This window comes from Gouania willdenowi, chromosome 7 (genome assembly GCF_900634775.1).
Source record: "Gouania willdenowi chromosome 7, fGouWil2.1, whole genome shotgun sequence".
Lineage (NCBI taxonomy): Eukaryota > Metazoa > Chordata > Actinopteri > Blenniiformes > Gobiesocidae > Gouania > Gouania willdenowi.
In genome coordinates, this window is record NC_041050.1 from 12521577 (window position 1) to 12547370 (window position 25794).

At 36.1% G+C, this 25794-nt stretch overlaps 3 protein-coding genes across 3 annotated transcripts in view; 1 reads left to right on the forward strand and 2 right to left on the reverse strand.

The window, feature by feature from the left end:
• cacna1fa (calcium channel, voltage-dependent, L type, alpha 1F subunit a) overlaps positions 1 to 11055 on the reverse strand; it is a 28713-nt gene extending 17658 nt beyond the window's left edge. Inside the window, exons 1-12 of the mRNA XM_028453655.1 lie at positions 10848 to 11055; positions 8902 to 9085; positions 8696 to 8807; positions 3445 to 3584; positions 3218 to 3363; positions 2982 to 3134; positions 2718 to 2914; positions 2539 to 2642; positions 1329 to 1471; positions 1190 to 1258; positions 1049 to 1112; positions 940 to 966 (exon numbers count right to left, since the gene is read on the reverse strand). Coding sequence (XP_028309456.1) covers positions 940 to 966; positions 1049 to 1112; positions 1190 to 1258; positions 1329 to 1471; positions 2539 to 2642; positions 2718 to 2914; positions 2982 to 3134; positions 3218 to 3363; positions 3445 to 3584; positions 8696 to 8807; positions 8902 to 9085; positions 10848 to 10866 — 1358 coding nt within the window. The 5' untranslated portion in view covers positions 10867 to 11055. The remainder of the gene's footprint in view (positions 1 to 939; positions 967 to 1048; positions 1113 to 1189; positions 1259 to 1328; positions 1472 to 2538; positions 2643 to 2717; positions 2915 to 2981; positions 3135 to 3217; positions 3364 to 3444; positions 3585 to 8695; positions 8808 to 8901; positions 9086 to 10847) is intronic.
• Positions 11056 to 13021: 1966 nt separating this feature from the next.
• Positions 13022 to 19717, reverse strand: LOC114467349 (mitochondrial import inner membrane translocase subunit Tim17-B-like). Its single transcript, XM_028453556.1, has 6 exons — positions 19573 to 19717; positions 15375 to 15474; positions 15234 to 15297; positions 15026 to 15154; positions 14846 to 14956; positions 13022 to 13259 (listed from the first exon to the last, which is right to left on the reverse strand). Exons 1-6 carry the CDS (start codon positions 19596 to 19598, stop codon positions 13231 to 13233), a joined length of 459 nt encoding a protein of 152 aa, XP_028309357.1. The 5' UTR covers positions 19599 to 19717; the 3' UTR covers positions 13022 to 13230.
• A 103-nt stretch (positions 19718 to 19820) lies between these two features.
• Positions 19821 to 25792, forward strand: pqbp1 (polyglutamine binding protein 1). Its single transcript, XM_028453984.1, has 7 exons — positions 19821 to 19924; positions 22053 to 22120; positions 22197 to 22308; positions 22487 to 22587; positions 24110 to 24298; positions 24369 to 24426; positions 25486 to 25792. Exons 2-7 carry the CDS (start codon positions 22054 to 22056, stop codon positions 25634 to 25636), a joined length of 678 nt encoding a protein of 225 aa, XP_028309785.1. The 5' UTR covers positions 19821 to 19924; position 22053; the 3' UTR covers positions 25637 to 25792.
• The last annotated feature ends 2 nt before the right edge of the window (positions 25793 to 25794 follow it).

Consider the following 25794-nt stretch of genomic DNA (forward strand, 5'->3'; position numbering starts at 1 on the left):
CTCCCTCTGAGCTCTGCCCATCACAGATGATCTCTCCACCTACATGTCACTTATTATTTTGCTATCTGGCTCACAGGCTTACTGTATTTTTTATCTGCTTCACGAGTTTTCTCGTCAATGTTACAGAGCGTTTGGATTTGAAATGACGAATTATCTCGTCAATGACACTGAATGAGTTAATCTCCCCAGTGAAAATTTGGTTTATTGATATTGTGGGAAAAGTTTTGTGCATTGCATTGTGGGATGTGGAGTCCCGTAGACGGATGCATAGAAGTGTTTTTCCTTCATTCTTACCATGATTTCTTGTGTTTGTGCAAAAACACTGCCAAAGTGACTTCCCAACACATTTCTGCTGTCTTCACAAAATAAAAGTTGAGGCAAAACAATGGCGGATGATTATTTTGGGGTTTAAACGGAAACATCCGACACCAGCCAAAATTGAATGTCTCGCAGAGTGAGGCGATAACACGGAGAGCACAGGAAACAAACTAGAATAAACCTGGTGTCAAGTAAATCACTGTCCTCCTTGTCTGGTGTAGAAACACAATAAATCACAGAGATCAAAACAAACTTTTGAGCACCAATTTAAACCTTATACGTGTGTTTTTCTTTTTTTTTCCGAGCAAATGATCTTTGATTTATTGATCTGATTAAAAATTATTGTTTTCAGCAGCTTTAAAGACAAACAAAAGACAATTATGCCACATTCACTGATGGAAACCAAAGATGACTATAGGGAGAACTTCCAACTTTACGAATAAATAGTTAAGAGTTGACTGTTTCTTAAACTCTTTTTTAACATTTAAGCTTATATCATTAGAGAGGTGTGGGTGATTCGTCTCATCATCTTCTAACCGTGTCTAGGTACTTCTCTTTAGATTGAACCTCTAATCTAATATTTGACTGATTCACCTGTCATGTTAGGTTAAAATAACTTACCAAAAGCTATTTGCCATCATCTTTGCCCTAGGAAAGGAAGAAAAGGGGATATATTTGAATACATTCAGTCTTCTGCTGACCGACAATATAAAGAGTAGACGACACCTACATCAAAGAAGCACAAAAGCCGTTGTCATCATCGAGGTATGCAATATCATCATCAGAGTCAGACTCTGTAGTAAACAAACACGCAAAGCTGTTAACGAAAATCAAACAAAACTAAAACAAACAACGACGAAAGCTTTAATACCTCCTCCGTCTTCACTGTGTTTGTACCAGCCAAACTTCTTCATCATCTTTTTCTTCGCTATTGCAGCTCCTTAAAATCACATAAAAACAGAAGGTTTTACAACACTGGAAGGAGGGGGTAAAATGCACATTGAACTTACGTTTATTTCCTTCTTCATCCACATCCTCTGCCTCTATGAGCCAGTCCATGTATCCTATCATGTCCTCCTCCATCTGCTTGCTCTCCTGGGCTTTCTGCAGCTCTCCACGTGCCACGGCCTTTTCTCTTTCTTTGGAAAACTCTCTGCAGATACAAAGAAAAAGAAACAAAATCAGGAGGAAGACAGATTTAGCCATACTATACTGTATATCCACTACAGAATGGTGAAGCCATGGCCACTCACCAGTTCAACACATTAATGTGTTCAAAAGAAGCATAGCTATTTAATGCAACCTTGGGGTTGGCACCCCATTTGAGGCCATGAGACACTGGAAGGGTGTCGCCAGATGCATTCAAGAAACTAATAATGATTTTTTTTTTTTAACAATTTGATCGCATTTTTGCTTATTTTTACCCTTTTTCTGCAACAACACCAAACTTGGCATATTAAAATTTTTTTTTTTTTTTGCCATTTTTGCTTCTTTTAATGCATTTTTGCTAAATTACTCCCATTGCTGCCACTTCTTCATCAAATTTCAAGGCCATTTCTACACATTCTTTCCACTTTTCAGCACTTTTAAACACTTTCCACCACTTTTCCCACCTAATGTCGCATATGTTGACCCATTATTGTGACTTTTAAGCTCTTTTCACCATATTGCATGCTTATTTTTGCCAATTTAACACATTCACGATTTGTCATGTCTATTATTTGCCAATTTCAAGTCATTGTTTCTACTAATTGTTCCAATATTGAACTTTGAACAACTTTGAACCCTTTTTACCACTTTTTCTGTCCATTTTTTGCCACTCTAATTCACAATTTTCAACTAATTTCTGTGGTTTTGAAAATGCCATTTCACCACCTTTTCCACCATTTTTGGTCATTTTTAACCTATTTTATTTCTGATTAAAACAAAAATACAGGGTACAGTGGGGGTCCCCAGTCTCTGGCACTTTATTTTGGGGGTCGGGGCCTGAAAAGGTTGAGAACCACTGCTTTAATGCCATGCAGAGAAACATTAAAATGTTTCTCCACTTCCTTATTTGAATGCTTACTGTATGTATACATTTTCCAGTAACTAGAGAAAGAGTATAATATTTCAACATAGACTTTGAATTGTAATACTAATACTTTTATAAGCTTAGTGCAGGATCTTTTAAGAGGCTCCATCAAACTCCAATCTGCAATGCTATGAGTGAGTACACACCCGCTCAACACTCCCAATACGAGATTGATGATGAAAAAAGATCCAAAGATGACGAGAGAAACAAAGTAAATCCAAGGAATCTCGTATCCGATGGCGTCATTCATCTGCAAAGATAAAAAAGACTAATCTCACAAATCACAATAACAGAAATGAAAACAAAGTAAAGTCAGTGCACGTACCCAGTAGAGGACGTCAGTCCAGCCCTCCATGGTGATGCACTGAAACACTGTCAGCATGGCGAAGAAAATGTTGTCAAAGTTAGTGATTCCACCGTTTGGACCCTCCCACTTTCCCCTGCAGTCGCTCCCGTTGACGAGACAGAAGCGTCCGCTCCCCGCGAACGCACAAGGGGACGGATCATCTTCCACAATGAGACCTGGAGAAGAGAGAGGTTAAAAAGACATTTCTAAAAGAAACAAAACAAATCCTTCAGTGGCAGAAACCTGTGCTCTGGGAGTAACACGTCTTGTGCATCCTGCCGATGAAGAGCTCCAAACCGATGATGGCGTAGATGATGATGACAAACATGACCAGCATACCGATGTGGAGGAGGGGGACCATGGCCTTCATGATGGAGTTCAACACAATCTGTAAACCTGACCAGAACAACCCACATGTTTTAAGGATGTTTTTTGGGCTCAGATACCGTAAAAACGATCAGACAAAGTGAAAAACACACTTGGAACCCCAGAGACGAGTCGAAGTGGTCGTAAGACCCTGAAGGCTCTCAGAGCTTTCACATCCAGGCCTCCAGGCTTTCCTGCAGCGTGATGGGCTTCTCCTGGTTTATGGTCTGTCATGCCTTCTGCTATCACGCTGAACAAACTGTAGAGTAGAAAAAAAAACAGCTGCTACACTCAGTCCTCTTTAGAACATCCAAGCATGGAAACTGTGGCACCACAATACCCGACTATGACGATGATAAAATCCAGCAAGTTCCATCCGCTGCGTATGTAGGCGCTGGGGTGCATTACTAAACCATAGGCCAGAATTTTAGTGAAGGTCTCGATGGTGAAGATGACGAGGAAGACATACTCGACTTGTTCCTGAGTGTGAACAAAGAGATGAAAGACTCTAAATTATCTCGGAGGCAACACATAAATTATATAAAGACAAAAATCTCAAAAGATTTACTTAATTACAATTCCTTGTTTACAATTGATTGTACTTTGATACTCCCATATATGACGTACTGTGTAGAACTCTGGGGAATTACTTTTCAAGCCATAATTAATTACATTGTTTCATTGCAAAAAAAAAAAAAAAAAAAAAATGCCGTAAAGCAGGATATTATAACCACACACATCATTATTTATTTAATAAAAACTTATGAAACGTACAGATATTGTTCATAATAAAAAAACACAGATAATGTTCGAAGCACAAATAAATGCTCTTCCAGAAGGCATTCTAAAATACTTCTCACTACGGACCAGCAAATACAATTTATGTTTATTTTAACAAAAGTAAAATTGTAGTAAAACAAAGATGTCCATGATATTTAATTAGAAAAAGAAAATGTCACAATATGTTTTAGAGAATTATGTCAAGTAGTAGAAATATGTTTGTGTTCTTTGTTAAATGTTGTATATAAAAGAAAGTACATGCGTGTATATATACAGTATAAATATATATTAATTTTTTGCATTATTTGAAAAAAGGCAACTTAAATCTACTTGTTGAATGCTTGCATTTCTTTTGTGTGTATTATTGAGAACGCTAACTTTAATGTTATTGATGTTGATTTATGTTGGGCATATAATAAGCATGTTTGCTTCTGCCTCTTACAGTTGTTATACATTTTGAAATTGTGATTTCTGTTTTTATTAGACGGAAACAAACAAATAAAAGGAAACTGAAACTGAAAAAGACAGTTAGGAAAAGGTAGAATTCTATTTTTTATTCAGAAAATCAAATATCAAGGAAAATGTCACCTTGCCATTAGGGCACAACGCTGACATTTAGAAAAGATTGCAGTTAATAATGACTTTTCTGGTTCCTGGAAAAAAAAAAGGTCAGGTGTGTATTTATTCTAGACTGTGGTCACGGTGGCTTTCTAACCTCTTAACCCAGTGCCTAACACATTCTTAAGCCTGTCACCAGATCTCTTCTGTGTAACCTTCAGCCTAAAACCTCTAATCACTGTCACTGTCACCCAGACTTTACCTCAGCCAAGCACAAAAAAAGATGTGCTTTAATGTGACATGAGACCTGCTCAAAGATACACAAACAGACACCAAAACCAAAAAGAAAATGTGCAGTGTTGAATGATATCATGCCTGAGTTTGGTTGAATATTGGCTTAGCTCCTCAGGTAAATCCAATAAAGAGATCTAAAATCTATCCTGCTGCCATGCTGTCAGTGTGTGCTTAAATGAAATATAAAGCCAACTGTACTTTTATTAACAGATAAAACAATGCTTATTTAAAAAAGTCTTTTATTTGCCTCCAGAAAATGATTTGAAGTTTTTGTGTCAGACACTTTGTTTATTTGTTGAATACATAAATAACCCCATGATAATGACACGTTGACCTGTTCTCTAGCGCCACCATCAGGCCAAACTATTAAATTAGAATTTATCTTGAGTAGTTTTCATCTAAATCTTCTGAAATTTACTGACATTAAAGCTGATACCCCGACTTTCTGAGAAATCTGTTTATGTAGGATTCTTTTGAAATGTGAAAAAATACATAATTAGTCTTTTACTGTGGTCTACAAATGAAACGATCGCCGAGTGCGCCCAGCCAATAAGCTTCAACTTCTTGTTTTTGAGACTGTCAATCAAAGTGAATGTGGACAGACCTATATCAATGTGACCCGATGCAACCTTGTTATGTTCCGCGATGCGCGTGCAGAAAAGTAGAGGCGTGGCTTCTGGTAGATTGGTAGAGGCAGGGGGAGGAAGTGAGGCTGTCTAGGGCGGGACATCGAGATGTTTCTCAGAAACTCCGGATATCAGCTTTAATGACCACAAGAGTAACTATGCACCCTATTGGTTGTGGTGAAGATATCCTACAGCGCCACCATCAGGTTAAGCTTTCAGTTTTAGATAGGGATGTCCCGATACAACTTTTTAACTTCCGATACAATACCGATTAGGGCAGGGAACCTCTGGGTGCCTCACGATACGATACGCAATACACAGCTCACAATAACGATTATCTCACAATGTGACGATACTGCAATTATCGATATATTGGTCAGAAATCAATCTATGATAATCTATGACATAACAAAAAAAAAAGATTGAGTGAAAAAATACAATTTTAATTTCATATCTCTGAAATATGAAGTCTGCCAAAGGCTGCAGGAGCAGCGCGACCAAGCAAAATCAGACCAATCAGAGCTTGTGTTTGATTGACTGTCTGACAGCTGTTGCTCACAGGCCCCGCCCCTTTCCCAGAGCTAGAGCGCCGTCTTTTTTACAGTGTATGGTCTGGAGGAGTAGAAGATGGAATTGGTGAATTTTCTGCTTGAAAGGTAATTACTGCTGCTTGATTTACATTATGTTTGATTTGTAATTGTTACACTAGAACTATGTAGTGTACGTGTTCTTCGTGTGCGCGCAGCAGCCGCCGTGTGGCTGCTGTAAGTGACATTGAGTTGTTGCTGCTGCTGAGGTTTGTGCACATAGAGAGACACGTTGCAGTAATATGCTTTTAACAGAGCATGTTCTATTACTGTGATGTTGCTGTCGGGCTAACGTTAGCTTGTTAGCTCCTCTGAGGGAGGGACTTTGAAAAGTTTGGAGGCAGGGCAAGAGAGCAGCGGGGAGGGAGTGTGAAAGAGGGATCTGAGAGTTGTGGACTGCACCATTAAATGAACATCACAGCTTTATGAATACTGCATATTATTGACTGAGTTTTTGTTGTAAAGGATCACATCAAACTCATAATAACGCTAACATGTTTCACCAATCTTTAAATTTGGTGATTTAAACATTGGTTTAAATCACCAAACCAGCCTTAAAAAAAAATCACAGAGAAGAAGACACGGACGAGGGTAAGAAGCAGATGGTTGGAGTGTAAGTCAATAAGCTGAGGTCACGACACAACTTTTTCCCTCTAATGGAATTATCAGCAGCAGAAAGTCAGCTGACCTTCTCACTAACTGTTGATAGGAAAATGATCTTCTGACTTTTTAATATACCAAAACATGAGATTTTCTTCCAAAAAGCAACATTGGTATCCATTTTTTTTTTTTTTTTTAAAGCAGAGTGTCTACAGATGACTCATACAATTCAAGATTAAAACTGAAATTTTGCCATCCAAGTGATCAAAAAAAGTGTCACAAAATTACTCACTTGGCAACAAAAAGGAGTCACTGAGTTGTATTTCAACAACTGAGCTCTGTTTTACAGACCTGAAAAGAACTGTGTGATTAAAGCAGCTGCTTCTGCTGATTCTGACGTGTCCAAGTCAAAGTGTTTTCAGACACTTTTTTTATTTAATGTTAACTGTTCACAGTTTAGAAAAACTCAAATATGTGCATGTGAAGATTTCTGGATGTTTGCAGATGTCTGGTAGTTGCATATGTGGCCATGAGTCATACAAGTCCCTTTAAAAATGGTAATTCAAGAAGTTGGAAGGAATATGAAGCCCAACTTAATACACAAAATAACTCCAACACACACACAAAACAACAGCAAAATGTCAACAAAAATACACAATAGATTCTAAAAATGCACAAGACAAAACACCCAAATTGACTCCAAAGACATGCGAAATAGAAATTAAATGACACAAAAAATCAAAAAAAAAATTCAGAAAAAGACTCCATAAAAGCATCCATCCATTTTCAGACCCGCTTGTTCCTGTTTTTCAGGGTCCCGGGGGTCTGCTGGTGCCTATCTCACATTGGACGCTAGGTGGGGGTACACCTTGGATAGGGTGCCAGTCCATCGCAGGGCAACACAGACACAAACAACCACTCGCACTCACATTCACTACTACGGGCAACGTACAGACTCCAATCAACCTAACAGTCATGTTTTTGGATTGTGGGAGGAGGCCGGTGTACCTGGAGAAAACCCACGCAGCACGGGGAGAACATGCTAACTCCACACGGAACGGACCCAAGTGTCCACCCCAGGGCTTGAACCCAGGACCTTCTTGCTGTGAGGTGGATGTGCTAACCACTAAGCACATCACCAACAGAAATTCAAATAATGAAAGAAAAATTCACAAAATAACAAAAATGCACATAATGACTAAAAACTCACAAAACCACATAAAAAGGCAACAAAGACAAAAACATTTGTTCTTTCTTGTGTTAATGCTCAGATTGGTCATTATTCTAAATACTGACATGAATATTAATAATGTGGCTCTCAGATCAGACAATCACATTTCTGTGGCCCCCGCTGTGATTAAAGTTACTGATCTATACTGTCCTAATATTAGCTAGTCACATGTTTGGTGACTGACTGCTGGAGGTTTTCTCCTTTGAACATTGGTTTATTGTTTCTGTTATTTATGTTTCTTTTAAAACAACTACTTTTGCACCACATTTAGCACCCCATAAGGACTGTGTTGTTCTCAATGCTCGATAAATAAAATAATAATAATACCAGCCTGTCATTGCCCGATCCCGTTAGATCTCGGAAGCTAAGTTGGTCTGGGCCTGGTTAGTAGTTGGATGGGAGACCACCGAGAATTCCAGGTGCCCCAGTGTGGTGGCAGTCACCCCAGTGGTATCTGCCACTGTGTCCTTGGGCAAGACACTTCACCCACATTGCCTAGTATGAATGGAGTGTGTGATTGAGTGTTGGTGGTGGTCGGAGGGGACGATGACGCACTATGGTAGTCTCGCTTCCGTCATTTAGCCTCAGGGCAGCTGTGGCTACAATTGTAGCTTACCACCACTAAGTGTGGAGTGAAAGAATAACGCCTTAATTCTGTAAAGCGACTTTGAGTGTCTATGATAAAGTGCTATATAAAATTGATGCATTATTATTATTACTATTAAAATCTGATTAAAAATATAAAAAAATAAAATGACATCAAGTCTGTGTGTTTGTGGCACTTGTGTAAACTAACATTCAGGATGTCATTAACATGTCCTGACTCCTGTGTTTAAGCTAAAGTCAGCAATCTTCTATCTGGGCAGGCACAAAATTGCTTTTCAGTATCAAATTAGATAAAGCAAAGGAACTCACTAGTTGGTGATTAGTGGCGTTGGAGTCATCGTCTGGGTATGGCTTGGTGACGCCCATGGCAACACAGTTGGCAAAAATGGCAAGCAGAATGAAAATATCAAAGGGCTTGAAGCTTGAAGTTAAGGCAACACACACATACTGTACGTAGACGTTGTTATGCACACTGCAGCTATCATCTTAGCTGTGGTTGAAAAGGATATTTCCACTCCACCAGGGCCAGCGCTGCCATGCGGATGGGGTTGCTCAGAGTGAGGCAGCACAGAGCTCGGGGGGCCCTCAGCGCAGACTTGTTGGCCTGCATCGCCTTCTTGGCCCCCCCTCCTCTTTTCCTGGAGGAGCCAGTTGACCCCAGGGTGTCGGATTTGCCCACATCGCCCCCAGGGGGGGCATCTGTGAATAAACAAATGTATCATCTGTGTTTTGTTACAAATATACAGTGGTTGCAGTTGAGAATGTTATTTACATGTATCTATTACTTTGAGGACGGTTGTGTAAGGTCTTTGTGATGTTGTCCATCAACAACCTGCACATCACACACTCAGGAGCTTCATCCTTAAGTTATATTGAAATTATGTCTTTCTTCAGATCAAGCAGGGAGTGTTTTTTATTTATTTATATAAATCTTTACACTATCTTCTGTTTTAGCCAAACATCAACACGTGTCATTTAAAACGTGTGTATTTCACACGTTTTAAATAAAACTATATTCTATCTCACTCAAATCATTATTTTAAACTAGTCCTCTTTAGTATTGCCTGTCTGTAAAAGATTAAGAGTGCTACTGCTAACTATCAGTATTATTAGTGAGAATGAATAATAGGGGTGTCCCAATCCGATATTGATATCGGTCCAATATCAGCCAGAAAACAAATATCGGATTTTATCGGACTGCATCTAAAATCTCCGATATATTTTATATTTATTCAATTGTAGAATACTGTAGATTTTATGTTGAAGGTTAAAATGTATGTAACTAATTGGTTAATAATAAATGGGTCAGTTTTTCTCATACCTACTGTTTCTGACTATTGTTCAGTTTGAATAACATCACTTGATAAAGCATTTTCTAACATTACACACTACAAAATAAGTAATCAAAGTATGTAGGATTCGTACTGATATCGCATCGGATGGATATCGGTATCGACCAACACTCAAGGCTGCAATATCGGTAAAGTTGTATTTTTTTTTTTTTTTAAATCACTTTATTAATCCCTGAAGGGAAATTACATTGCACTTATTTTTTTAGGGACATGCTTCTCACACACATGCACAAACAGGACCTGTGAACATGTATTAATGGAGAGATGTCAGAGTGGGGCTGCTTTTACAATGAAGGGAGCGCACTAGAGCAGTATCGGGACATCCCTAGTTATTATGTCCTTAATCTATATTTCTGTCTCTTTGTTACTTGTAATAACAATGCTTTCTCCTCGTTTCCCACTGCTGCAGCCTCTTAGGTCTAGGAAATGAGGTTAAATCTGTAGTCAAACAAAAGGGGGAGACTTAGGGGCGACCATGGCTCAGTGGTAGAGTCGTCCAGCTCTAGCAAGGTCATTGTCGTTGTTTCTTTGGGCAAGGCACTTTACCCACATTGCCTCGTGTGGATGTGGTGTGTGAGTGAGTGTTGGTGGTGGTCGGAGGGGCCGATGGCAGCCTCGCTAAATTCTGTCAGTCTGCCTCAGGGCAGCTGTGGCTACAATAGTAGCCTACCACCACTGTGTGTGGAGTGAAAGAATAATGCACATCAATTAAAAAGTCTATGAAGAAGTGCTATATAAAGTCCAATTATTATTATTTTAGAACTTTCTGCCATGTGGATGTAACAAAGTGATGCTCTACTCTGAAGGTCTCATGTCCTTAGACCAGATGTGACCTAGTTCTTTAGAAGGAGCAGGGTGGCACTTAGCTCTGGCCTGTCCTAAAGTAGGTTTACAGACACCTGTTGACAGGCAAGGCCTCCACTGGGAATAAACCAAACTGTTAATAACAGATAAGAGACAGAATGATTGTGTTTGCAGAAATGTCTTTTAAGCTCAAACCTATTTTTGCCTATTATTATTATTATTATGAAGCCATACATTGAAGCAAACCTTTAGAAGTTGTCATGCATTGATAATTTCATGCAGTGAATGTATCACTTTTACATTACCTTTCTTTGCCCCGTCCATTCCTGCACTTTAGCACCTCCTGACCTGAGCAGGAAACATTCACTCCTCAGAAGATCTGCGATGCACCACCACAGATCTCACACATGAGCTCCAGTCCAACCATCCAGGAGCTCCTTCTTCTTCTGCAGCCACATGTCATCCCGGCAGCATTAAATCCAACTTTCTCCTTCTTCCAAAGTCTCCAGCTCGTTTGATGTCTTTTAATTCATTCCTGCGTGAATAAATAATGAAGTCTAGCACTAACGCGTAGCCATGTCTGCACTGGTCAGCGGTGAGGATTAGAGCAGCTGAGCCGGTTAAAAGGATGACAGTGGAAATCTTCATGGAGAAGGAGGTGGAGAAACCTGGTGGTGTCATTGAGGGAAATGTGTGTTTTTAGAAGTAATGGACTTATAAACTTTATCCCCCTTTTTTAACAATACAGACGAAAGAGGTCAAGTTACATTATTTTGTGACTTTTGGGAGTAATTGGCTTGTAGTTCTATTAGGCGGCAGCAGGGGGCGTAATTAAGGTCAGCTGTGCTTGAATTTTATTTATTTTATTTATTTATTTGATTGGGACGACACACAGCAGTGAACAATCATATACAAGTTATACACAAATTTGTAAATGTGCCAGATTATAGCAAAACTGCTCATTTACACCTGTAGTCCCAAGTAATACAATGTACAGTATATAAAAAAAATACAAAACACAAAATAAAAACTGTACAAATGACAATTTAGTTAAAATGAGTGCAGGACTGACTTATGGTTTAAGTTTAAATATCTTCTCATCGTCTCAATGTTTTCTTGAAATACATTTTTTTTAAATAAACAATAACAAGACTGTGACTAATTGGAAATGATACATGTGGACAAAAAGTATCTATTTGTCGACAAATAAAATAAAATCATAATTCGATTCGATTATACTTTATTTTATCCCACAGTGGGGAAATGTCCACGTTACAGCAGCCAAAGTTACACAAAAAGCAAGCAAACAAAAAAGCTAAATAACAATACAGAAAGGAAAAATTAAGGGAAAAAATAAATAATAATAATATTAATAAAATAAATAATAGATATTGGTCAAGATAACAGTACAGAAAAAATATATAAATAAGCGGTAAGTGGGGTTTTATAATGAGTATTGACTGAGTAAAATTGCACATTATAAGGCAAAGGAGGAACATTATTATTTACAGAAGAAAAAAAAGGCTATTCTAATGTTTTACATTCTTATGACATATTTAGTGCTTTAAAATAGTTACTGTTGTGCCTAAAAAAAAATTGGTTTTCTGCAGATATTTTGACTTAAGACTTATTCAAATCTGCTTTTCGTCAATCAAACTGTACAGTACAACTCTTCACTTTAACATGATAGCTTCTTGATTTTACAGTGCAGTTGGTAGATGGCTCACTGTACTATACTTGTATTTATCTGTATTATATGTGTATATTTGAACATATTCCTGGAGGTGTACACTTGTACTGTATTTAATCCATATTCAGTGAACAGTTTTTTTTTTATTTAATTGTGTACTTTTTCTTTTCTTTCTTGTCTATGTTTTAGTGTTTCTTATTTTCATTTAAAATATTTTGGAGCATCTGTAAAAAATAAAATAAAAATTAAAAACAATTTCCCCCTGGGATAAATAAAGTATATCTGATTCTGAAATGTCATGTTACCTTTGCATCAATCCATTTTGTTTATCCTGAGAGGTTGGAAACAGAAAATATGTATTTACAACCTGAGGTTCTCCTCTATGAACCAGGCCAAGAAAAATATGTGCACCCCTAAAAATAATAATGTTTCTGTTATTATATTAAGTAATTATGTTTTTATATTTATGTTAAGGATTACAGTAATAAAACACTTTAATTGCATGCAAGCATTGCTGTAATAACAAAAAAAAGGACAAAAATAACAGCTTAAGATAATGTACAATTAATTAATGAAAAATAATTGCAACATAGTGTCCACTAGAGGACACTGTAGATATGTCCACTCAGTAGTGAGAATGTTTACTACTAGAGGACAATGATAGATGGATAGATACTGTATAAACAATCATTTGTTCTCTTGTTGAAACCCAAGTTTACAATAAAATAATTCAAATGTTTTTATGATTAATTTTTAGTTTTGCTAAACATTTAAAAGTTACTCGTCGCTGAATATTATAAACAATAAAACGATCGGTAAATCCTGTAATGTAATAAATTAGCATTACCTGCATTAAGGCATCAACATTCATGTCAGCATTTAGAATAATAAAAACAACGGGTTCATTCTGTTTTTTGTTGTGATAATGTATATTATGTTATTTTGCTCTAATGAAACATTGCCTTTGACCCCTGCTGACCTCCGTCTTTAGGAGCAGATCAACCAGGGTTGTCTGTGAAAGGATTCGCTGGAGAAAACACAAGGACAGAGTGAGAAATCTTTTCATTAAAACCCATTCAGAACAGTAATTACTGTAGTGGTCATATTTGCAGTGCTGGTAACCTCTAGGAGTTTCAGTCTCAACATTATCACAATAAAAGCATCCTTTTTTTTGTATGTGATATGATAAAACACATCTGATACCAAAATAAAAAAAATCCATATTGTTTCAACAAATGACCCACAAACTTTCATGTATTTTCTGTTTTTTGGAGTATTTTTTCTTCAAAATACATGAATATACATCATCATTATTAGAGTTGAGTATTGGCAAGGATGTTGCAATACGATACGTATCACGATACTTGGGTCACGATACGATATTATCACAATATATTTCAATATTCTACCCAGTTAATGTCAATATTAAACGTAGAGATGAAAAATCAAGTTGCTGTAAGATATTGATCATTCAGAGGACAAATTGAGTCAAAACTATTTATATTAATTTTTATTATATCTACAGAGCCATCTACCAGAGTGGAGGTAAGGAAGTGGCACAATTTTCAAGGTTTTTATGTAGTAGTTAGGATGCTCCGCTGAGAAGTGACAATTTCTCCAGCAGTATTAAAAAAACACGTCCATGAAAATGTGAAAAGTGCAAGAAGAAAAAATACTAATTAAATATCAGAAAAATATCGATTAAAAATAAATAAATAAAAAAAAATCGATTTAAAATTGGCACCCAAAAAAAAAATCGCGATATATCGTGAAATCATTTTTTTTTCACACCCCTAATCATTATCATAACAGTAATATAATGCTAATCAGAAAATGTAGAACATGACAACATTGATTATGTTTTCAAAAATATATGTTTTTCTGATATTTTTTATGTTACTAGTGAAAAACGAATAAACAGCAAATGATTATGAGACACAGAGGCAAGCTACAATGGCCTCATGTAAAGGATTTTCAATATTCACGAGTGGTGAAATAATCCAAAGTTAGGGTCCAAAATAAAAATAAAGGAATTGCATGAAGAAAAATTGTTTTTTTTACATTCCCACATGCAGTTATGGGCCAAAAAAAATCTGCCACAAAAGTATTTTTTCAGATTTCAAGAGACTGTCACCCAAGAACCAATGCATATATGTCACTAATCATCAGTGATGTGAACAATCTATGTTCATAGCTCAAAGCTGATCAAAGTTACAGGGAGCTGAGACATATACAAAGTAGTTTACTGAAGAGCCTGTTGAGGGGCTGTCATGTCCACCAGTTAGAATGTATAGCAGATATTTCTGTATATTCTGGGAGAATAGGTAGAGTTGTATTACTATACCAAATTTCAGTTTCCTATGTGATGTAATTCCTAAGATATTGGAAGCTGAAAATGGAAGAAAAATAAGGAAAGTCACATAAATCTACTGGTATCCCTTGACTAAATTGGCCATATCTCAAAAAGGATTCATCCAATCAAACTAAAAATATACAGGGTGCCTACTGACTTATTAAGAAACAATTAGTTAAAAAAAATCTGATTTTTTTTTAGACTAAAGTGCATGGGATGTCCTGGAAACTTGTTGAAATGACCCAATAACATGAACTCACGGTTTTTAAACTGCTGTGCTGTGTATCTGTTCAAGAGGATTCCACCACCTTCAAAAAGCGCCAGTAGTATTCCTCCCACCACGGCTGAGCCCATCATGAACGAAGGCCCTCCTGAAGGAGAGAACATTATTTCAGTGACACACAGGACGTTGGCCTCCATGATGTCTCTGATGTTCTTACTGCGTGCAGCGACGATGGCTCCTGTCAGCGCTCCACTGGTTATGGAGTTCCATGAATCCTCCTTCCCTCTCACATGAACTAAACCACAGTCAATGGTGGAAAACAGTCCTCCCCAAACAGCAAAATGGCCTGCAAACGCACAGAGTTGGATGTCAATACAGCAATGAAGAAACAGGCTATCATCATTTACAAAGCAGGTGTCTCTCACCCCCCATCAGAGGAGCTTTTTGCCTGACTGCATTTGCACTGCCCCACAGTCTGTGTGAAATACCCTGAAAGTTAAAAAAAAATAGTGCATTTGAAAGTGTGATTCAGAATCAGAGAGAACACAAGTAGGATTTTAACTCACAGCAGGTGCATTTCGAAAGCCGCTCACTGCATGGAATACTCCTCCTCCAATGGCCCCCAAGGCGAAAGCTCCTCCACACTCATCCACTATCCTCCAGGGACTGCAAGGGCACAAATACACACAGATACTAAGGCTGGGCGACATGGACCTTAATTCATAATTCTATATTTTTTCTCAAAATAGCAATATGTAGTGCTGTGCGATATGGAGAAAATTTTATCTCACGATTTAGGTAGATTTATAGCCTGATAATGATATCTCGATTTAGTATTTCTTCCTTAAAATTACATTAAATAAATGGAAAATTACTATTCATTATATATTTTATTAAATGTAAAAATGATTTCTATAAATAAATTGGTAACGTGACCTTTTCCTATTTTTATGATTTTGCGACCAATTGTTACGGCCCAAAACACCTGATTTTACAGCATCTTTTTACAAAAAAATGTTTTCAAAAGTTGTGACCAAATCTACTTATATTTTATAATGAGGCTTTATTATTTTCTATAACTTTGCATAGACTGGTCAGTTCCCCCCCACAGCACTGACATATATAGTTATATCACACAGCATTAGAAATATGCAATAAAAATCTTAATATTTTGAGCTCAATAAAGTCTAACCAGAAAGACAATTCTGGGTTAAATTTGCAGATGAAAAATACAACAGAGGCACAGTTATTAACAAACAGCTGGACAATATGTGCCACTTTTGGCTTTTTCTCCTGTAAGGGACAGCACGTGTGAGTGAGTTCTGTTTAGGGGAAGGTCTGGATTAGGACGCACTCAGAAATCCATCTAACTGAGCTTTTCACATAGTGGAAGCAGCAACTAATAAAATGGAAATTTTAATATAAAATAAGCTACAAAATTAAAATATATTGATATAGGCAATATTTTAATTTTCTCGGTGGAAATGCTGTGAAAGCTCGCCCAGTTCCACTTCAGCGTTGTGTTTTAAAGTACGCACGTCACTGTAATTGAGTTGCTTTTATGGGTACTTGTACTTTTTTTGAGCATATTTCAAAATCATTTTACTTGTACGTAAGTACGTGAAAATAAGTAATTTGTTACCTTTCTACACCCAACCGTTATGGAGTAAATTATTATTTTTTGTTTTAAAAATGATTAACGGACATTGTGAAACTACGCAAAAAATAAAATGACCAGACAAAAATCAAATGCATCACATCATACCAATCAGATTAAACACAATTAGGGATGTAACAATTCATTCAACTCCCGATACGATTCGATTCACGATACTGGGTTCACGATACGATTCTCTCACGATTTATTTTACAAAATGAGACTGTAGACAAATTTTTTTTTTTGGGAAAAAAACTAGAAAATGCTGTACTATTTTCCTTGTATTTTTCATTGTCAAAAGAATTCCTTGATAAACTAACAATTGGACTTTAAAAAAAAAAAAACCGATTGCACTGATTTACGTCATATTTGTTTGGACCAGCAGAGGGCGCAGGTAACACAGTGGTCGGTTGGCATGCAGATATCTTGCAGTGAAGAAGAGAAGCTATGCTAGCAGACAGAGCTAATAGAAAAGCGTGACTTTTACAGATATTCAAGTAATATTACAGATATTCTTTCGGTGCTAAAGGGGTAATGAATCATTTATTAACATATTTAAGAGTAGAAGGCAGCAAGAAAGAAAGTATTAGCACACTCCGCCTGCCACCTACACTTGTAGAAAGTACTGCGATTCAATTTTCAGAAAATCAATATCAACCGTGATACCTATGAATCGATTTTTAACTGCCTTACGATTAATCGTTACATCTCTAAACACAATGCACAGTGCCAAAACAGCATTGAATGTTGGTTATTTTCTCACTTTTAGAGTTCATGAACTTAACTATATTTAGAGTCTGAGAATGTTTTTTTTTTTTTTGATCATCATTTTAATTGAATTCAAAATGAGTTTTAAGTTCCAATTGTGCAAGATTTAATCTCTTCCTTTTTAGGTTTATGCATAATAACAACAACAACAATAATAATAATAAAAATAATAATAATACATTTGATTCTTAAGGTCACCTTACATTGAAACAATAAAATAAACAATAAAATATGAATGAATACAATGAAAACATACATGGCTATAAACAATCAAGAGCGAATAAAAGGAAACAGAGAGAAGCATATTATGAAGGGATGTTGTTTAATGTATGTGACAAGATTTATTATCAAAAATAAATGTGGGTTGTAGAAGTAACTAGTAACTTTTACTTTGAGTACTATTTCAGTGAGATACTTTTTTCATTTGTATTTGAGTATTTTACGTATGACTTACTTGTATTTGAATACAACTTCAATCAAGTAACAGTACTTCTACGTGAGTAGAATACATCAGTAATCTTTACACCTCTGGTGTTTAACATTAAATAGAATAGAATAGAATAGAATAGAATATCCTTTTATTGTCCTTGTACAGGGTACAACGAAATTTGAGTACAACTCCAAGGTGTCAGTGAGAGAAGAAAATAAATATAAAAACACAGGAAAAACAATAAAAAATTTAAATATGACACAATAATATGCTTGAATGTACAGATCTACAAATGGCAACAAGATGAATGTTGATTTACTAACATTTTCTCAAAGAGTGAATGATCAGAAAATGAGGAAACATATTGTATATACCAGGAAAAACAATGTCAATCTGGTAAAAAAAAAAAAAAGGATAGAGGAGCAAAAGTAGCTCAAATTAACACATTAATAGAGATGACCGCAATGGGATCCCCCATTAGCGTCAAACTGGAAACTACATTTTTCTTCAGCCTCACTAAAGTAGGACAAGTACAGCCTGAGAGAAGGGTTGCCAGGTCAGGTTTTTGTCACAACATCCAGGACGTGTCTGAATTTGGCATGAATTTAATTTGAATTTGAATTTATTTTTCAATTTGGATTTATTTTCGGCAGTCTTCAGAAAAGGAAAGAAAAGAAAAACAGAACGAACAACACTCAATTATCTAACTTATCAGGGAAATGGGTGTAGGTTAAAGCAAAAGCTTATCCACACCTACACAATACAAAAAATTTAAAAATATATTATAATAACTAACTGCACATTCAATATATACAGTATTCTGCACAAAGTTCTATATATACAGTTTATACATGCACAACAATATATACGTATACGTTCACACATTTACACACATACAAATATAAATACACATGCATGTACATAGCATGTACATTATGTTACTAATATACTATTTAATATTTACTACACAAATTTAACCAAATTAAATTAAAATTTAAATATAAAATACAGTGTGGGAATATTTAAATTAATAATATTCTCTATCACAATAGATACTATTTATTACAAAAATTTCATCAATTAAATTTTAAATATAAAATATAGTGTGGCAATATTTAAATTAGTAATATTCTCTATCGCAATAGAGATACTATTTATTACAAAAAGTTCATCAATTAAATTTTAAATATAAAATATAGTGTGGCAATATTTAAATTAGTAATATTCTCTATCACAATATATACTATTTATTACAAAAATTTCATCAATTAAATTTTAAATATAAAATATAGTGTGGCAATATTTAAATTAGTAATATTCTCTATCACAATAGATACTATTTATTACAAAAATTTCATCAATTAAATTTTAAATATAAAATATAGTGTGGCAATATTTAAATTAGTAATATTCTCTGTCACAATATATACTATTTATTACAAAAAAATTCATCAATTAAATTTTAAATATAAAATATAGTGTGGCAATATTGAAATTAAAAACAGTCTTTATCACAATATATACCTTATATTATGTTTATTAAGTATAATGATGTGAAAGTAAATAGAAGAACGAGATCTGTTATATGTTATATGTTATATCTGTCAAACAAAAAAAGAACATTTTCTTCTTTGAGCATGTCCAGATGTACAGCAAAGACTTGCAGTAGAGTTGAAGCTTTAAAACTAACCAGTTGTTGATTTAATCTGATATTAAAGACGATTCTGTGGCTTTTTAAAGTTTCGGACCTTTTAAAACATCCCTACACAGTTCATAAAAACACCGAGAGTTGGATTTAAGTTAATAAATCACCAACTGTGAGTGATAAACATGAGAAAAACTAACAGGTGTTTAGCTTTAACATAATTTACAATTTAGCGGTAAAATGTTAGTGAATAAGCGCTCTTACCAGGGCTCTCCGAAATGTTCCTCCATGTTTGTTTAGGTATCAAAGCCCGAGCAGTTATACAATATATTATGACACAGGACTATTTAATAAAATATAAAGATTAGTGCTAACATGTATGTTTTTTGTTGTAGTAGTGTAAAATAGCTATAGCGAGAGCCTATGTAGTATATACTTCTATGCAGTAGGTGGCGGTATGCACTTTTTAAGTTATGGCTGCAAACCCTCATGAAGCTAAAAGCAGAAGAAGAAGAAGAAGAAGAGAAATTGCTGCCGGAAATTTAAGAGAAGAAGAAGAAGCTACATGTTTGGTGTTGTTCATTCCTCGTAAAGCTCGTTTCTGGGGATCAACGGGGTAAATACTGGATTATTTTACCATCAAGTGTTTACATAAAGTGCGTCTGTGGTGCTCAGAGTCTGTAATTATCACACCATCGTGCTTGTTGCTTTAATCGTCCATCTGCTGCTCAATAGCTGCTGCTGCCCCCGCGGGGTTGATGTTACGGTGAAACTGGTGAACCTTGTAAATGACGACTGCTTTTACTGCTTCGCTGACCTTTAATATCTGCGTTTCACAACTGTATACTGTACTACTATAGCGGGTTAATGTGATTTATTATTTTTGGGTCAAGATGTGCTGTAAAACTGCCTTTTTAGACACATTTTAAAGCTTCACTGCGAAAGAATTGAGAATCAACTTTATTGGCCATGTATGTTATACACACGAGGATTTTGACTTGGTGCTCTCACTAGCAATGTAAACATTAAATAATAACAATCAACTGGAAAATATAAACAGTAAATCAAGACTAATATGTACAAAACTAAATAGGATAATATGACAAGATGATTAGATCATAATAATAAGATAATAATGCAGTAGTGCAAAAAGGATGATGAATTAAACACGAATAAATTCTATTTCAGTATTTACAATGAAAAGTGAGCTTAGGTGAACATTTAAATTAAATAACATACATATATGTACATTCACAGTGACAGTTTAGGTCCAGGGTTATTATGTTGATCAAATTCAGATGTAATTATTCCACAGTATACACACTAGGGATGTCCCGATACAACATTTTTTCCCACTTCCAATACGATACCGATATTATAGCCTTACGTGTTGACCGATATCGATCTGATACGATATCAGCACAAATCATACATACTTTTTTTTTTTAAACTTATTTTGTCGTGGGGAATGTTAGAAAAGGCTTGATTATTTAAAAAAGAAATAATAATAATAATAATAATAATAAACCAATGGATTACATAATATTCTATGAGTGAATAAAAGAAATAAAAAAATAATAGAAGATATTGAAGAAAAAAAATTATATCGGATATTTTAGATGCAGTCCGATAAAAATCTGATATTTGTTTCGGATTGGGACACTCCTAATACACACACTTTAAAAAATATACTTCCATTATTTTACGAGCAAAACCAAGGTTCCCTATTACAGCATTATATTGCAGCTTATTCGCTCAAATATTGCAAATAAAATTTACCACAGATTAAAGAAAATATACCATGTAGGTTATGTTATCCTTTATTATTTACCTAACAGTGACATTTGTCTTTGCATTTCCACCCATTTTCCCCCTAAGCAGTAGCAGCGTCCTATGGCTATATACTATACATTTAATACAGTAGACTATAAATATGCCACAGGTTTTAGAGATGCACCGAACTGAAAATTGTTGGCTGAAACCAAAAATGAGGAAAGTAAGGCTGAAACACCAAAATAAATTATTATTCCAATTATTAGTAGTATTGCATTTATAATAATAATGCATCAGTTTTATATAGCGCTTTATCATAGACACTCAAAGACGCTTTACAGAATTATGGCATTATTCTTTCACTCCACACTTAGTGGTGGCAAACTACTGTTGTAGCCCTGGGGCAGACTGACGGAAGCGAGGCTGCCATAGTGCGCCATGGGACCCTCCGTCCACCACCAACACTCACTCACACACTACGTTCATACTAGGCAATGTAGGTGAAGTGCCTTGCCCAAGGACACAATGACAGATACCACTGCAGCGACTGCCACCCCACTGTGGCACCTGGAATTCTCAGTGGTCTCCCATCCAACTACTAACCAGGCCCAGACCTACTTAGCTTCCAAGATCTAACGGGATCTGGCAATGACAGGCTGGTATGGCCAGGCAGATATATTTGTGTTGTCATTTTTCATCCACAAGGCAATTCAATGACTGGTGCAACATTCAATAATATCCATAGCGATGCAATTTGGTGTAATAACCAGTAACCTCCCCAGATTTTCCTGATTATTGCTAATTTAAGAGTTAGATACCACAGCACACATCTCTTTCTTCACAGGTCATAGCTGTGTTTGCTGCTACAGTGACCCTAGATTATATTTTTAATTTGAGGTGGGTTAATGTTGCCATTCCTGCTTTCACAGTCCTGCTTGTATCTCTGTTTATCGTGATTTCCTGTGTTCTAGGATGCCTCTGCCTGCAGCGCTGCTGGCCCGTTTGGCCAAAAGAGGGATCGTTAAGCCATCAGAGCAAGGTACGGTCATCAAAAAACATCTCATTTCACATTTTGACATGATTTATACAACTTCCCTCACATCCCTTTCATCCAGGAGCCGACGAGGAGATTATTGCTGAAGATTACGATGACAGCCACGTGGATTATGAATCCACCAGAGTAGAGAATTTACCTCCAAACTGGTACAAAGTGTTTGACCCAGCTTGGTACGTACCAGCCGTGTAACCCAATAGGCTTGTTGTTCATGCTCGTTTTCATTCCTACTGCTACAATCTCTTTGATAACTCCCATAAATAAAATAAATCGATGCATGTTTTTTCACTCAACAAATCAGTGTACTTGTAGATGCTAAAATAAATGTTCTTATTCTTCTTTGGTTCTCAGTGGTCTTCCTTATTATTGGAATGTGGAAACAGATTTGGTGGCCTGGCTCTCCCCAAACGATCCATCCGCCGTCGCAACAAAAGCAGCTAAAAAAACGAGAGGTAGGTTTCGATCGGGCCTTGTTAGAGCCCGATTTGTAACAACGACCCAAATCTTTCTATAAAAGCAAGGAATATCTGTGTGTATGTGTGTTTGTGCCTCAAATATCTCTGGTGTTCAGGGACAGACAGAGCTCATACTTGCTACATAGCGGCAGCGACGTGCGATTTGTTTGGACCGAAATAGTTCATTTAATGAATAATTTAATTTAAAAAAAAATAGTTCTTTGCCAGAGCCTTTAGTCACGTGGCGCACAACAACCAATCACTGCACACCGCAGTCACGTCGTAGTCATGTGTGTGCACGACAGCTGAGCGCACACCCGTGCCAGCAAACACTGTGCGTGTTTGTGTGTGCATGCATCATTTTGACTGTTTTTAAACTTAGGAACTTAGCAGCTTGCACAAGCCACCGTCACCGCGAGCAGAGAGTGAGAGAGCATGCGCACGCACACACTAAACAATATTTATACAAAAAGTACACAAAACGACAACAGAAATGCACAGAAATATACAAAATGACTCCAGAAACACACAAAAATTATAACAAAAACCGACAAAATAACTGTGAATATACACAAAATGACTCCAAAAAACATACATTTCAGAAAAATACACCAAACGACAACAAAATATGAAAATGAGTGGAAAAAAAAATAAATATTTATACAAAAAAAATACACAAAATGACAACAGAAATGCACAAAACTACACCAATAAAGCTACAAAAATACACAAAATGACTCCAGAATCACTACAATGGCAACAAAAAACAATAGTTATACAAAAAGCACAAAAAGACAACAGAAAGATATAAAAATACACATAATGACTTCAAAAAATATACATTACAGAAAAATACACCAAACGACAAAGATATAAAAAGGAGTTTGAAAAAACAACAAACACATTTATCATGAATTAAACCAGGGAAATTGCACACGCTATTTTACTTTGCTCCCACAAATAAACCCCTTCATAACACTACAGAGTATGTACAACTCTTTGTACATCCAACCTTCAAACACATACTCATTTGACCATAACTGACAACTCTACTTAAGCTCCCACTATATGAATACATACTTCGGCGGGCACTGTACTAGTTGTTATAAAAATAAATGTAATAAAATCCAAAATGTTACAACTGGTCAATAAAGTAACAAGATGCTCAGACCAAAAAGTAAAAACTTATTTTTTCAATGTAGAATTAGTATCATACACAAAAGTGTGTGTATGTGAGATAACGAACCTCATCAACATCTTAATACTTTATAGAAAAGTTGTAACATTTTGGGTTTTATTACATTTCGGGCTCAGCATTTTAGTTACATTATTGACCAGTTTACATTTCTTTTATTAAAAAAAAAAATTTCATAACAATTGGGGTATTGTTACATTTCGGGTCGGTGTTTCTTAGCAGGCTCTAACATGCCTTGTGTTATTATATACACTGTATATAAAATGCAGATTTGTTCATGTCACTATATGATGTAAACTGAGGTACTATCATCATTCTCAACAGATGGAGAGGAAAGAGCTGAGAAACCGTTTGAGAAGCCTGACAGAGAGCGAGACAGGGAGCGAGAGAGAGAGCGAGATGGACACAGAGAGCGGGAGAGAGAGAGAGACAGGGAAAGGGATGAAGGGAGGGACAGAGACAGGAGGAAGCAGAGAAGAGAAGACACGGCACCGTACAGCAAGGGTAAAAGAGGTGAGGTTTGTTCCTCTCTGTGCTGCACATTCCATCAGAGAACCATTTCAAGTGTTTTGTTGCTTTTCAGGCAGAAAAGATGATGAAATGGACCCTATGGATCCAAGTGCTTATTCAGATGCTCCGAGGTACAGTATTATATTTTTACTTCTGTACAGCTTTGAAGGATACACTGGTAAACGGCATCGCTGCTAATTAGCTAGTCTTGGAATTATGTTTTTCTTTGTTTGTGCAAGGTGTTGAGTTTGCATGTTGTGTGTGTGCGGTTCAAAGCACTTGTATTGGGTATCTATTCACAAATGTCTAATTCCTCAACAGCTGCAGTGCTGCACGTTTTATTTATCCCAGCCACTCTCTGCTTAATGAGCAATTTTAAAACACACAGGGCAGCACCTGTAGAGGTAAATGTTTAGCTCTTACATGCACTGAAATATGTGCACCTTTATTTATATATATATATATATATATATATAAAGCACATTAAAGGACTTTTTAGAATGATTTTAAACCTTCTGGCACTACATACTATGGAGAGCCGCAATTTATTGGTAATACATTAAACACATTTTTCGTGATATACATTTTCACTACAGGTACCCATTAATGTGTCATAAGTTTCTCATAAATTTCCTTTATAGTTTGAATAGGGCAAAGAAAACAAAATTGATATTACGGTTCATTAAATAAAAGTATTAATTTGCATAAAAACAAAATTGACGTCCTATATAGGGCTGGGCAATATGGACCGAAACTCATATCTCAATATTTTTACTCGAAATGCCGATATGATATAAACCTCAATATATTTTACTCGAAGTCAGACAATTTTGGGTTAAATTTACTGATGCAAAATGCCACACAGGCACATTTAGTAACCAACAGCTGCACAATGTATGCCACTTTTGGCCTTTTTTCCCCTGTAAGGGACAGCACGTGTGAGTGAGTTCTGTAGTGTGGCTTGTTTAGGTGAAGGTTTGGGTTATGCTTTTATGCTGTTCTGATAAGTAGCAAAATAATAATAACATTTTTAATACAAAATAAGAATATTTAAGATTAAAAAAATGTCGTTATAGGCGATTTTGTAATTTTCTATATTGCCAAAAACAGAAAACTCGTTATCTAGAATCCTGATATATTGCCCAGGCCTAGTCTTGTACATCACAGAAAACATGTTGGTCCTGTTACAGGGGATCGTGGTCCAGTGGTCTGCCCAAACGTAATGAAGCTAAAACGGGCGCAGACACCACAGCAGTCGGGCCTTTGTTCCAGCAGCGGCCGTACCCCAACCCAGGAGCCGTACTGAGAGCCAACGCTGCAAACCAGATTCCTAAGGAGTGACGCTCCACGACTCACTAACACATTGTAACTGATGCTTTTCTCATCTTTGTGCTGAATGTTAACACCTCAGAGTTGTATGTAAATATGTTTTGATATGATGGTCGTTTTTTCTCTAAACTTTCAGTGAACATATTAATAAAAACTACCACTAAGTGACG

Coding starts and splice junctions, on each gene's coding strand:
- LOC114467349 (XM_028453556.1), bottom strand. CDS start 19,598: ATGGAGGAACATTTCGGAGAGCCCTG. Junction 15,155..15,233: donor AAAAGCTCCTCTGATGGGGG/GTGAGAGACACC, acceptor GTGCGTTTGCAG/GCCATTTTGCTGTTTGGGGA. Junction 13,260..14,845: donor AGCACAGCAGTTTAAAAACC/GTGAGTTCATGT, acceptor TGTTTTCTCCAG/CGAATCCTTTCACAGACAAC.
- pqbp1 (XM_028453984.1), top strand. CDS start 22,054: ATGCCTCTGCCTGCAGCGCTGCTGGCCCGTTTGGCCAAAAGAGGGATC. Junction 22,121..22,196: donor CGTTAAGCCATCAGAGCAAG/GTACGGTCATCA, acceptor CCTTTCATCCAG/GAGCCGACGAGGAGATTATT. Junction 24,427..25,485: donor GCTTATTCAGATGCTCCGAG/GTACAGTATTAT, acceptor GTCCTGTTACAG/GGGATCGTGGTCCAGTGGTC.